This window comes from Panulirus ornatus, chromosome 42 (assembly GCF_036320965.1).
Source record: "Panulirus ornatus isolate Po-2019 chromosome 42, ASM3632096v1, whole genome shotgun sequence".
Lineage (NCBI taxonomy): Eukaryota > Metazoa > Arthropoda > Malacostraca > Decapoda > Palinuridae > Panulirus > Panulirus ornatus.
The window spans coordinates 5,721,768-5,735,992 of record NC_092265.1 but is presented as its reverse complement, the minus strand read 5'-3'; the positions used below and the strand labels follow the sequence as shown (position 1 = coordinate 5,735,992).

General features: G+C 36.6%; 1 protein-coding gene across 4 annotated transcripts in view; it reads right to left on the bottom strand.

Moving 5' to 3' along the window:
- The window catches only part of LOC139761874 (AH receptor-interacting protein-like), a 54,210-nt gene extending 42,974 nt beyond the window's left edge, over window positions 1–11,236 (bottom strand). For 2 of the 4 annotated variants that reach the window (XR_011715629.1, XR_011715630.1), the window contains exons 1-6: window positions 11,018–11,236; window positions 8,311–8,490; window positions 7,864–8,038; window positions 6,068–6,254; window positions 5,326–5,468; window positions 1,784–1,988 (exon numbers count right to left, since the gene is read on the bottom strand). Coding sequence is in view for 1 of the 4 variants with exons in the window: in XM_071686444.1 (XP_071542545.1) it covers window positions 1,780–1,988; window positions 5,326–5,468; window positions 6,068–6,254; window positions 7,864–8,038; window positions 8,311–8,490; window positions 11,018–11,092 (969 nt within the window). In the remaining 3 variants the exon portion in view is untranslated. Of the gene's footprint in view, window positions 1–773; window positions 1,989–5,325; window positions 5,469–6,067; window positions 6,255–7,863; window positions 8,039–8,310; window positions 8,491–11,017 lie in introns of those variants that run through there. The other 2 variants (XR_011715628.1, XM_071686444.1) reach the window with 2 other exon arrangements.
- Window positions 11,237–14,225: the final 2,989 nt, after the last annotated feature.

Sequence of the window (14,225 nt, the reverse complement as noted above, 5' to 3'; positions counted from 1 at the left end):
AACGAATGTGGCCTTTGTTGTTTCCTAGCACTACCTCATGCACATGCAGGGGGAGGGGGTTGTTATTTCATGTGTGGCGGGGTGGTGATGGGAATGAATAAAGGCAGACAGTATGAACTATGTACATGTGTATATATGTATATGTCTGTGGAGACAGCGACAAAGCAAAATAAAATAAATAAATGAATATGCGATAGGGGATAGGGGAGAAAGAATACTTCCCACGTATTCCCGACGTGTCGTATAAGTCGACTAAAAGGGAAGGGAGCGGAAGGCTGGAAATCCTCCCCTCTCGTTTTTTTTTTTTTTTAATTTTCCAAAAGAATGAACAGATAAGGGGGTCAGATGAGGATATTCCCTCAAAGGCCCAGTCCTCTGCTCTTAACACTACCTCGCTGACACGGGAAATGACGAATAGTATGAAAGAAAGGAAAAATATATATAACTAATCCTGCCCAAAGAGTCACTTCTATCTTCTATGGGCCTCCCAAAACACTCAGAAAGCTGGCCACATGCACTAGATGGGACCACAGATCATAAAGTGAAGTAATGTGGGGATAGTTTGGGAAAAGTGAGCAGTAAGTGTTCATTGTTGTTGCATCTTGGGCATGGAGGGTCTTGAGATGTACTGAGTCGGTGTTTGTAATGCTGTTTGGATGGGTGGTGTCCAGAATGCAGAAAAGAAAATGTAACTCATACAACTCCATTACTTCCCTGCTACTGATTGCACGAGCCCTATGAAAGGTGCCTGGGTTATATAAGTAAAAATTCAATTACTGTACCTGCTTGCTTTATTCACCTTGGTAAGGTGGTATTTGGAATAGATGATTGAACCTTTGATGAAAGACTCTCACTTAGTTCTTTCATATTTTCCTACCTTTACAGAATGATAATACAAGGCAGAGGATCTTAAGCCCTTTGCTCCCTGGCACAGGGGGTGGTGATGCTGTTTCCTGTGGGGCGGGGTGGTGCCAGGAATGGATGAAGGCGAGCAAGTATGACGATGTACATGTGTATATATGTATATGTTGATATGAATATGTATGTACATGTATGTATATATGTATGTGTACATGAGTGGATAGGTCTTTCTTCGTCTGTATCCTGGTGCTACCTCGCTGACACGGGAAACGGCGATCAAGTATAACAATAATATATATATAAATGACTCACAAAATATAAAATACAAAATGTAGAGATTTAACAACTCATGTATAATATAATCATGGGCTTTGGGATAGAACCTTGATGATCAGGAAATCAGGGTATATTTTGTAAGTCAAACAATAATGACATCTTAATTCAAAACTGGCATAATGTGAATGTTAGGGAATCCAAACCCTTAAGAACTATAAATAATGATCAACAGTATGCACTTGGATTCATACAGAGAAGAATAAAACATTTGACACTATCTTTCACCAGAAGGCAGGTGTCTGTGACGTAGTATTTTCCTAGTTCTTAATACAAAAATAGGATTTCTAAGAGGAAAGGCTTCCTTTACATTCCAAGAACACTGTGTAATAATAATACATACTACAAACTGTTGTGATTATTAGGTATAATCAATCTGTGAAAAGATCAATCTATTTCAAAATTTTATGACAGCTGATGATGAGACAGCAATCATAAGGTTCTATATTTGAGAATTTTGAGTTTCACAGGCTATATAGTAAACAATGGTATGGATTAAAATAGATTGACTGGGCACTAGAAAGTAATGTGAAATGTTGCCTTGCAACAGTAATCTACATAACTAGAAAAAGTATACAGATGATATTACGTGAAATTAAACAATTTACTGTAGGTATTCCTATCCTGTTTAGTCTTTTCTGATTCCATTTTCGAAAGCTGCATGAGTAACTTGCGACAGCTGGAAGCGACAGTTGTGTCTAGCATGGTAGCCTTTTCCAAGTCTCTTCGAGCTTCAGCAGGACTGAAGATTTCAATATAGGCTCGCCCACGTCGATATAGCGCTTTCACATTATCTAGGCAGAAAAAAGTAAAAGCCATAAACAAAACTAGTTATCCAAATATATTCATATTTTTTTCATAATTTTCCATAATACACTCAAGTTCTGGGAATAAAGAAAGAACCCGAAGCAAATATGTAAAGTTCTAAGAGATAAACATTATCTGTAAGATGAACACATAACAGCACTTAATTTAATGAGTTGTAGGCACAGTACAAGTGCAGGACATCAAAAATAAATATACAATAAACAAAATTTAAAATTTTCTTTGCTGTAGCAATGTATAAGTACAGTAACTCAAAACACTAATGACAAAACTATGAGTATTTTTTTCATATGTTAGCTGAGACAGCTTGGGCAGCTGAGCCTCTAATCAAGGCCATCCCATTAGCATTATATATAGAGTAATGCTGCTTCCTGTTGGGTGGGGTATCACCAGAAATGGATGTAGGCAAGCAAGTATGAATATGTACATGTGTATATATGCATATGTCAGTGTATGAGTTGATATGTATATGTGTGTATGGGCATTTATGTATATATATGTGTACATAAGTGGATGGGTCATTCTTCCTCTGTTTCCTTTCGCTACCTCGCTGACGAGGGAGACAGTGATTAAGTATACTAAATAAAAAAAGGAGCAGAGAAGGGGCCAAGTGAGGATATTCCCTCTAAGGTTCAGTCTTCTGTTCTTAACGCTACCTTGCTAATGTAGGAAATGGCGAATATGTTTTTAATTTTCCAAAAGAAGTAACAGAGAAAGTGGCCAAGTGAAAATATTTCCACTGAGGCTCACTCCTTTGTTCTTAACGCTACCTCACTAATGCGAAAAATGGCAAATATGTATGAAATATATACTTATTATTTATTTATCATACATTGTCGCTATCTCCCGCATTAGCGAGGTAGCGCAAGGAAACAGACAAAAGAATGGCCCAACCCACCCACATACAAATGTATATACATACACGCCCACACATGCACGTATACATACCTATTCATCTCAACGTATACATATATATACACATACAGATATATACATATATACGCATGTACATAATTCATACTGTCTGCCCTTACTCATTTCCACTGTGACCCTGCCACACATGAAATAACATCCCCCTCCCCCCGCATGAGCGCGAGGTAGCGCTAGGAAAGACAACAAAGGCCACATTCGTTCACACTCAGTCTCTAGCTGTCATGTAGAATGCACCGAAACCACAGCTCCCTTTCCACATCAAAACCACAGCTCCCTTTCCACATCCAGGCCCCACAGAACTTTCCATGGTTTACCCCAGATGCTTCACATGCCCTGGTTTTCAATCCACTGACAGCACGTCGACCCCGGTATACCACATCGTTCCAATTCACTCTATTCCTTGCACGCCTTTCACCCTCCTGCATGTTCAGGCCCTGATCACTCAAAATCTTTTTCACTCCATCTTTCCACCTCCAATTTGGTCTCCCACTTCTTCTCGTTCCCTCCACCTCTTGACAATCTTTCCTCACTCATTCTCTCCATGTGACCAAACCATTTCAAAACATCCTCTTTTGCTCTCTCAACCACACTCCTTTTTATTACCACACATCTCTCTTACCCTTTCATTACTTACTCGATCAAACCACCTCACACTACATATTGTCCTCAAACATCTCATTTCCAGCACATCCACCCTCCTCCGCACAACTCTATCTATCTACAGCCCACACCTCGCAACCATATAACATTGTTGGAACCACTATTCCTTCAAACATACCCATTTTTGCTTTCCAAGATAACGTTCTCGACTCCCACACATTTTTTAACACTCCCAGAACTTTCGCACCCTCCCCCACCGTATGATTCACTTCCGCCTCCATGGTTCCATCTGCTGCCAAATCCACTCCCAGATATCTAAAACACTTCACTTCCTCGAGTTTTTCTCCATTCAAATGCACCTCCCAATTGACTTGTCCCTCAACCCTACCGTACCTAATAACCTTGCTCTTATTCACATTTACTCTCAGCTTTCTTCTTTCACACACTTTACCAAACTCAGTCACCAGCTTCTGCAGTTTCTCACCTGAATCAGCCACCAGCACAGTATCATCAGCGAACAACAACTGACTCACTTCCCAAGCTCTCTCATCCACAAAAGACTGCATACTTGCCCCTTTCCAAAACTCTTGCATTCACCTCCCTAACAACCCCATCCATAAACAAATTAAACAACCATGGACACATCATGCACCCTGGTTTAAGTCACCGTTTATGAAAACCATAAAAGGATGATTTTCCATATGTTCCCCCAGACATATCTTAACAGAATATCAGTTGTGATACTTCTATACTCTTTCCCAACTCATTTTTCTCACTAATACTTATTTTTCTTATTAAAAATATCCTGATGTTACACAAATAACTTTAAATCTGTTGGAATTACATTAATATACTCAAAGACACTTTATTTTGATTCATTATACCCACAGTATCCAACAAACATTTCTGCCAGATTTCTTAACTATTCCTACAAACAAAGTGTATCAACTCTATTATTTTAACTGTGCTATGTGACTGTTGGGCTGGACATGTGAAGTGGTGTGTAATGAAGATGTAGGTTTGGTGATATTCAAAAACTTCATGCATGTTTCAGCCAAGTTCAAGGAGCTTATGACTATCTTTCCCTGAAATGAACAAGAAGTACTTTCTAAAGTTTAATGATGTAACTTATGGACATTGGTATTTGGGAAATGCCATCCTCTATACACAGAGAATCAATGTATAATTTAAGGTTGCAGAACATGAGTAGTGTTGAAATCCCTTGATCTGAAATAAACTTCCCTTTGTGAGTGCTGCTTACTGACAGAGAAGATAAAAATATGTAAAAACCCCTAATCAGTAACTACTTCATGCATGTTTCAGTCAAGTTCAAGTAGCTTATGACTATCTTTCCCTGAAAAGAACAAGAAGTACTTTCTAAAGTTTAATGATGTAACTTATGAACAATGGTATTTGGGAAATGCCATCCTCTATAGAAGAAGAATCAATGTATAATTCAAGGTTGCAGAACATGAGTAGTGTTGAAATCCCTTGATCTGATATAAATTTCCCTTTAAGAGTGCTGCTTACTTAGAAAGAAGAAAGATAAAAATATGTGAAAACCCCCAATCAATAACTACAGACAACCCAAAATGCTTCAAAACAAACATGATCAATCTTGGATAGTGCTTCACTTTAAATATTCTATGCTTGCAAAGCAAACTACATTGTAAATATATTTCATCAACTTATAAACATGTTTGTTGTTCTGATATGCTTTCCTTTTCTCTAAAAAAATTATATCAATCTCTACAAGACTGCTGCAATACCAACCTGGATCCTTTTCCAAAACAGTGGTGCAGTGTTCTATAACTGAATAGTATTCACCCTGCAAGAGCTGGCACTGAGAAAAGTTCAAAAGAAGGGGCATCTTCATCTCATTCAGTTTCAGCCACTCTTCATCACCAGGTTTCTCTCTGTGAATATTTTATTCTTAACAGCTACTAAACCTAATCAGTTCATATTTTCTTTTACACAAACAGAAACAGGAGCAAGTACATGGCATTAGGAACATGAACATAAAAAATCATGTAACACAACAGAAAATGGATAAGATGAACTTCTATTCAAACGAAGACATGCAATTAACCTCTGAATGTTATAACGAATAAATCTTTGTACTTTACAAATTTGCACACTGCCTAATGTGTCTCTTTCCATTGCCAAACATACTGATCTTGCTTTTATTCACATATTCTCTTTAGCTCTCCTTTCACGCACACTAACTCATGCACCAGCTTCAGCAATTTCTCACTCAAGTGCTGTTTCATCACCAAACAGTAAGAAAGTCACCTCTAAGCTCATCAGGAAAAAAAAAGGAAGCACCAAAATGTATCTATGTGAAAATAGCCACACAAATAAAGCTTATTCAAATGTATAAAAATCAAGGTGTTCAAAACAAAAGCATGTTTCAGTAAAAGCCTAGTACTAGCTGACATCACAAACAATTTCATATCCATCATTTAACATTGCAGTAATCATTCAAGGGTAAATTCTAAATACTGTATTAACTTACCTCAACATAAGTTGCTCAAGTCTGCCAAGAGCTTCAGAATATTTCTTACTAGCAGCTTCATGATTCCCTTTCTTGTAAAAGGCATTGCCTTCATCCTTTAGGACTGGAATGCTCTCAAGTCGTTCATTCTCAGTCATAGCCCAAAATTCTTTCTCGTAAGATCCCGCTCCAGCCACCTTAAATAATTCTGTAGAGACACAAGAGAACTTCAAATGTAAAGTGGTAAGAGTAGTGTATGAAGTGAGATGGTGGGAGTGAAGCAATAAATCAAGGGGTAAAATAATATATGGAATGATGAGCAAGCAAGCTGTGTATATTCTATTTGGCTCTAAACAGCATTACAAATTGCTAAGCTGTCATTTTAATGTCTATCAACCCTTCTACAGCAAAACTGATATATACACAAAAGACTATTTAAGAGTACTAACTACTATAATTTGAATTTACCCTTAAAAAAGTGTTTCCCTCCAGGGTACTGTACTGCAGCATATGTATTGTATATAGTACAGTACAGTACTCCCAGATCTTGAAATGCACACCAAAACCCCATACTTCTTCGGACAAGTGCTGTGTATCATATGTGTGTGCGCATATTCCACATAAATTTTTTACAAGCATCATATATTCATGCTTATCAAGAACCCTTTGGAATTTACTTTATTAATGAAAGAGTCAACTAACTTTCGTTAGTGTTTTTGGTGTTAATGATTTTGGGGGCCTCCCTAGCACAAAAAAAATTGCAAAATCTCTTTTCCCCCCCTTAATTTATGAAAACGTGCCCAAAAGACATAAAAAATTCAATTCTTCAGAATAAGATTTAGCTATTCCTAGTTTAGGAAAATCATATTATCCACTGGATTGGCGAATCCTACACACAAAGTTACATTCCCTTACATTTCATTATATTTTTGTTTATATGATGAGGTGCAGAAGAAGTATCAAAAGTATTGTTTTTTCTTATGCATTATGAGTTGAGCATCTGTATTTAAAAAAAAAATACTGACAGGACTGGCTTATCCAAAGGGTGCTGTGGGTGCAGCAGTGAGTGCCACAGATAGAGTAAGCTCCTAGAAAAGGCATGTCCACTATGATCTCTTATAAGTTAATACGGTCTTAAAAATAAGAAGGGAAAACATGTGCCCATCCAACAACCTGGTTATCTATGACACATAGATAAAGGGTTCCTGTTACTTGTGAGAATCATAATTATAACTATGGTATGGTCAGCATGAAATCTATCATCACCCAAGGGTCAAATGCACCCCAAAGTGAACACTACAACTCTATTGTTTCAGTTTGGCTGATATTCCAGAAAGTGAGGTCTAATAATTTCACATAATTCATGATGATCCAATGACCATTTTGTGAAGCCATATGAAAGGTAATGAACATGAAACTTATTGACTTCTTAGATATATATTTTTCATTGCACTTTCTTCTACATATTTGAGCTTCAAGGAATCAGTTGCCATGTGCTTCAACTTTGGGAAATGAGCTGTCATGAGGAATTTAAGAATTATAAACAAAGCCTGTAATATTATGAAATATTTAACACAGTACTCAGAACAGGGATCTGATACCTTTGAAAAACACTAGAATATTTTTTAGATGCTTTGTCTTTTAAAATTATTCCTAATCAAATCATAAAGTCAATTTTTTTGTATTTTTTTCAATTTTTGAAAAAACCTAAAGCTGGTGAGAAATCAAAAATAGCCTAAACTTAGTACTAAGGGTTAACTTTAAGCTAAACATATATAATATTTTCTAACATGCCTTATTAACTATGAATAACGTACCTATAGTGAATTTCAAATCTTGCGGTGTCTTAACCAACTTGTCCAAGTCTGGATAACCAAGTCCTTCTTTAAAACCCATTCCACAGCAATGGTGTGGTTTTTTGTCTTTGTCAACTTTAGTCTTCCCATATGCTTCCCTTAACGTTTTAGACACAAGTGGATATGGTGCAAGTAGCTGTAAATAGAAATGGAAAGATTCTAGTTCAAAATCAAGCAAGTATGATTATCAGTCTATCTATATATCATTTTAACTCAAACTACAAACACTCCATTTAAAACATTATCCTCTAAATAGATATATTCCATTAGAATATCAAAATGAACAGAAAGTCCCTGTTTTTCACAATGGTTAAATAATTTATGAATTATGAAGAGATGGACAAGAAAAGCATTGAGAAGATAAACTTATGATGGTCAAATTTTAGACATTGTTGATACAAAACTTACAGACTTATCAATGGTAAACGAAGCAACTTCTCCTGGCAGCATTGTGCGAATACATGCTTCTAACACCTCAAGTTTGAATTTCTTTCCAATGATAAGTTCCACTGGTTCCTTCCACTGATGACTATCATCTATAAGACAAGGGTCCTCTTCACATGTTTCTGTCTTGATGTGAAAAGTCACCTGTTTTCAAAACACGAAAACAGGAATAAATAAATAAAAGACTAATCAATTTTGCGGTTAAGCGAAAAACAAAATACTTGTTCTTTGTAGAGCATCACAGTTACTTGGACTGAAACATAATGGGTGCAAATACTGTATGGGAAATATCAAAACCATAGATTAAGTTCCATGGCCAAAGGTGGAATTTTCAAGTTATAAGCCAGGTTAAGTTTCGGGTAAAACCTTTCAGTAAGCAGCATAAAAAATCATACAAGAATTATGAGTCTTATACCATTCAACTCTCTAGAAGCTGGGAAACAACTATATACAGTTTCATGGCCAAAGGTTAAATTTTCTTCAAGTTATGAAGAAGGTTAAGTTAGTGGTTAAACTTGTTCATAAGTGGCATAACTCTGGCAAAATCCAAACCAGAGTTACAGGCCTTATATCATTCAATTATTTATAGGCTAGAAAAGTTTTAGGTCTTATACCATTCAATCATTTAGAGGCCAGAAAATAAGTGTATAATGTTTATCAGTATCCAATTTAGATTTCCCAAGCTTTGACCAAGATCAAGTTGAACTTTAGAGCATGACTCCTGACAACAGACAGACAACAAAAGGCCACACATAGAACAGGTAAACAGATAGGCAATGGATGGGTGGACAAAGTATGAATGAATGATACACAGATGACAATGAAGGACAATGTAATCCAGGAAATTAAAAAACTAGAGCGTAATAGTTCAACAAATAGCAAATATCTAGTTTGAAAGACCCCAATTTACCATTACAGTATATGCCTATACTGTGTTGTTCCCTAAAAAGTATTCATCATTCATTTAGATTCCATACATGAATGAGTTACATAATGCCTGAACTTTGAATATTTCAGAAAACAATGTGACTTGTCTAGGCAAGGATAGGGAAGTGGAAAAGTAAAGACAGATAATTAAACTTGATGCCTTGAAAGTCTTTCTTTATCTTCAGAGGCAATAACTCTAGTCATCTGACTAATGCCTTAAAGCTGACAGTCCAGTGCAGCATGAACTGTAATACAATTTCTCTCATCACTACAAAGTATTGCCATTTTTGCATTTATTTCAGACACAAAGTTTTAAAGCAACAATGATTCAGAACATGATGTGATAATAATCACATTTGACAACAGTCATTACATTTCCCCACTATTACTTTCCCAAACACTTCTCAAATTTTGTCAGAAAATAATTTCCCATCCTCACCATACAGTTTATTTAGCGATAAGATAACCAGCCTGCATAGCTAACTTCTCTTTGACACCCCTCAAAAATGTTTTGCCACAGAGGTATATAACTTTCATATTAATTCATCTTATTTATTCAGACCTCATCAGGGTATTTTGAACAGGCTTTAGGATGAGATTCATGGTGGCTCTTAACACAAGGCTCTTGGGAAGTGGAAACACTTTCCTCTGGGACAAAATGCTTTGACCTTGCATAAAAAACATTAATTATAGTCCATGTATTAATGAATACATGACACTCCTACATCATACTCCTCTGAAACAGATTTTGCTTTAAAAATTCTTTTTGAAGAGTTTGTTGCCAACATCTTTTAGAAGCCATGAAAGATATTTTTCTAATAATTCATAATTAGAGACTAAACTGCAAATTATGTTTGCCAGTTTAATACTGAAATCTTAGCTTTATTAGCATAAAACAGGGTATTTTTGTAATTCAAGAGGTGAGGGGGGAAAAAGGCATAACCACATCTTTTAAGTAATCGAAAGAAAAAAAAAAAAAAAACGATGTTCAGACATATAAGTGATATTAATCGATTAATAATCAAAGTTAGGCACAGAAGAAGCAACACTGTCAACAGCTATGAAGGCTTGGGCACTTCCCAGTATGAGGATACAGAACAATTCTATATCCTAGGATATAACAGTGAAGACCATAAAAATCCTCAGGATATACCTCAAGAGGAGTCAAGTTGACAAAATGATATTAGTTAAAATAAGATAATACTGTGAATCAAATATATCAAACAGATCATTTCATTTCATTTTTTCTCATATGCATGGTTTAATCAACTAGTTAGATATCAGGAAAAATATAGTGCACTGTACCAAAATAGGTTGCTTCTTTTCTTCTGGACTGATATCTTCCAAAAGAGTAAATCCAAAGCTGTCACAATGACGTCGCTTATAAAAATGTAGTGACTAGCTAACAACAAACATGTTATACGTGACCCACCATTCTAAAAACGCAAACTTGAGTTGGCAGTGATAATGTTTACATGCCTCCCATTGAATCCACCCAGAATGAACTCAGATCAACTAAGCTAATTAACCTGCAAGAAAATAATCAATGTCGAAAGTCAGCAAACTATCGATTTACCCACTGGTGCCGACTAGTCGGTCAATATCCACTGTGTATTCTAAATACAATTAACTACCACTGCAAAGCAAACAATTACTCACATCCCTAAGGTGACAAAGCGGTACCCCTAAACTTGTACCTAAATCTTAATCGAGGACAAATCTCCTTGAGATAATCACACGTTACCTTACTCCCGTCGGCGTACTCCTTCGTCCCATTTCCTGGGTATATCACTGACTTCTTTATGAGATTATCATCCATATCTTTCAGCTTCCACTTTGACTTCAATGACTATATGGCAAAGACAACGTAGTTGATCTTCCTACTTCTTTATCTGCGTAGTTCTCACAGACATTACCTAGTTGGTCCTCGCGGATGTACGAGTAGAAAACGTCAAAATGTAAACATTAGTTAAGACAGGAGACTAACGCTTCCACCCGAGCGAAGAATAAACATTTAAAAATACTACTTGGCAACTATGATCACCAACATTTATTTACCCTTAACGCCGTACCTAAGTAATAAACGCTCTGGGTACACAAATTTTGAAAGATACTTCAGATTAATCACAAAGGATGCTTTGTCGGACACATTTCATATTCAAAATAAAATCTAGAGAAATACGGATCTTTTCTGGCCCCACCGTTGGAGCAATACACTCACAGGCCCCAATCCTAATTATCATCGTATCCAATTATTCTCAATTACTTTTTTTTTTCCGTTGGCCTGTTTCACAAATACATGGGTCTTCTAGTAAAATGCTTAGTTTATATTCCTCTGCATACTTGTCAATTTTCCTGATGTGCGGCGACGGTATTTATACCCTCTTGTTCTGGAATTTTTAACATCAAAGAATCAAGATCATCATGGCCTGCTAGGGAAATGTATATAGTTATAATATCTCCCCTTATTCTTATTTCTTCCACTATGAGCAGATTAAGGGATTTCTTCCCTATGTGGCCCAATCCACCAAGGCCTGATACCACTCATCACTTTCCATTAAATCCCGTACAGAAGTTCAAAGTAGCTCTTCAAATGAGGACACCAGAATGAAACACTGTATTCCACCTTAGTGTGAACTGTTGTGTATCTCCTAATCATCTTAGTCCATAACAACGTGGGCTTGAAGGTAACGTTGATATTGAGCATAACAGAGTTTGCCTCATATTTTCTTTGACATGCTTAAACCTTTAGAGTGATATTAACTCTTGTCTCACAGGGCGATTCTGTAATTTGTTTCCTTCGATGTATTATCCATCATCTGGTCTGTTCGGACCCCCTTCCACCTTCACAATCTTCCATTGTTGATGCTTAAATCACTTAAATTACTTAAATTACCTTTAGATGTCTTTATATATCACAGTCCCTGTAGCTTACAATTTCTTTTGCATCAAAAACCACATTCAGGTGTGATTTTGCCTCATTTGAAAAAGCATTTTGGTGAAACAGAAATAATGAATGACACTAGCAGGCAACCCTTTTCACTCTTATCCAGTCTTTAAAAAGCGCATTTACATGTGTTCTTTGTTCACTCTATCAAGTGCCTGTCAATCCGAGTATTCTTTGTCCTGAGCTTCATCCTTTTCAGTATCCTAACTTTGATCTGAGCTTCATTCTGACTCCTCGTAAGCTGAAAAGGCCTTTCAGTTCAAGAATATACCATCTAAAAAGTCATAGGTCTGTTCTGAGATGCTACTCACCCTTGTAGAAATCTAGTAGATTGGTCACGCAAGAACTTTTCTTTGAGTCCATGTTGTCTCTCACTTATGTAAATTGAGGTAGACAAGAACTCCTTTATCTTATTCTTGATTTATTTGTCTCTTGGATCTCATTGGTCATGCTCCTAAGTGATACCACTCAGATACTTTTTTGTTATCCTCTTGGTGTCTATAAACATATAATTTCTTCCTTTCGTGGTACGGTTATTTAGTAAATAAAATTTGAAAGTCGCTATGACCTTTCTGGGAAATAATGCAACGAAAGTGCAAAGATCTGTGATCATTGGGTGTCTTTCGATCGTGATGAATTTACAGGAAAATATGCATATCATAACTGTCTTCCTATTTCCAATATGTAACTGTTGTGTGGCACTTTTGCAGTATTTAACTGCCATCATTTATTATTCTATGAATATGAGCAATATAAAAAAAATCATACAGTTAACAGATAACAAATGTATAATCATGGGTTGCATTACAATTTGATAATTACTATGAAATACATTGGAATATGATTCCCTGATACAAACAGCGAACTACATCTCAATCATGATTTATGTGTAATAAATACTATCAACTGGTATGGCCTATTGTAAGTATTTCTAAGGAATAGCTTACTTAAAGTGATGCAATATTCTTGAGTTAAAACTGGGAACATTGTAGCTCCATTAATGGCAGATGGCGTGCAGACCAGGTGTGTGCACTGAAGAACTTGTGTGAGAAATACTCTGAGAAACATAGCAAACTATGTGACACTTATGTGCCTGTAGAGGCATTACTGGACTACATCTGCTAGTAGTTTTACTGCAAGAGAGAAGTCACCTTTAGTGAGGCTGTATCATGAGTATACAATCTTTTTGAAGACCTCCTCACTCAAAAGGAGTCCATCCTTTCATTGCTACTGATAGTAAAATAGCCCTGAAGCTGCAAGAAACCCTAGGGAAGGGGTCCTAAAGTGAAATAGAGTAAGTAATAAAAGGGTAAGAGAGATGCATGATAATAAAAAGAATGTGGTTGAACAGAAAAGCATGTGTTGAAATGGTGTGGAATTATGGAATGAATGAGTGAGGAAAGGTCGACAAAGAGGTTATATGTGTCAGAGGTGAAGGGAACAAGAAGAAGTTGGAGATCAAATTGGAGGTGGAAGGATGGAGTGAAAAAGATTTAGAGCGATCAGGGTCTGGACATGCAGGAGGGTGAAAGGTATGCACAGAATAGAGTGAATTGGAATGATGTGGTATACTGGGGTCAACTTGCTGTCAATGGACAAAGCAAGCGAAACATCTAGGGTAAACCATGGAAAGGTCTGTGGGGCCTGGATGTGCATTACACATGACAGCTAGAGACTGAGCATGAGTAGCAATGCTGTTTCCTGCAGGGCAGGGTGATACCTGGAATGGATGAAAGCAAGCAAGTATGAATCTGTACATGTGTATATATGTATTGGAACATATCACAGTTGAGCACACACGTAAGCTTATGTATGTACATATGTATATGTTGTTATGTATATGTACGTATACTTGCATGTACGTATATATATATATATATATTTTTTTTTATACCTCGTCGCTGTCTCCCGCGTTTGCGAGGTAGCGCAAGGAAACAGACGAAAGAAATGGCCCCACCCCCCCATACACATGTACATACACACGTCCACACACGCAAATATACAT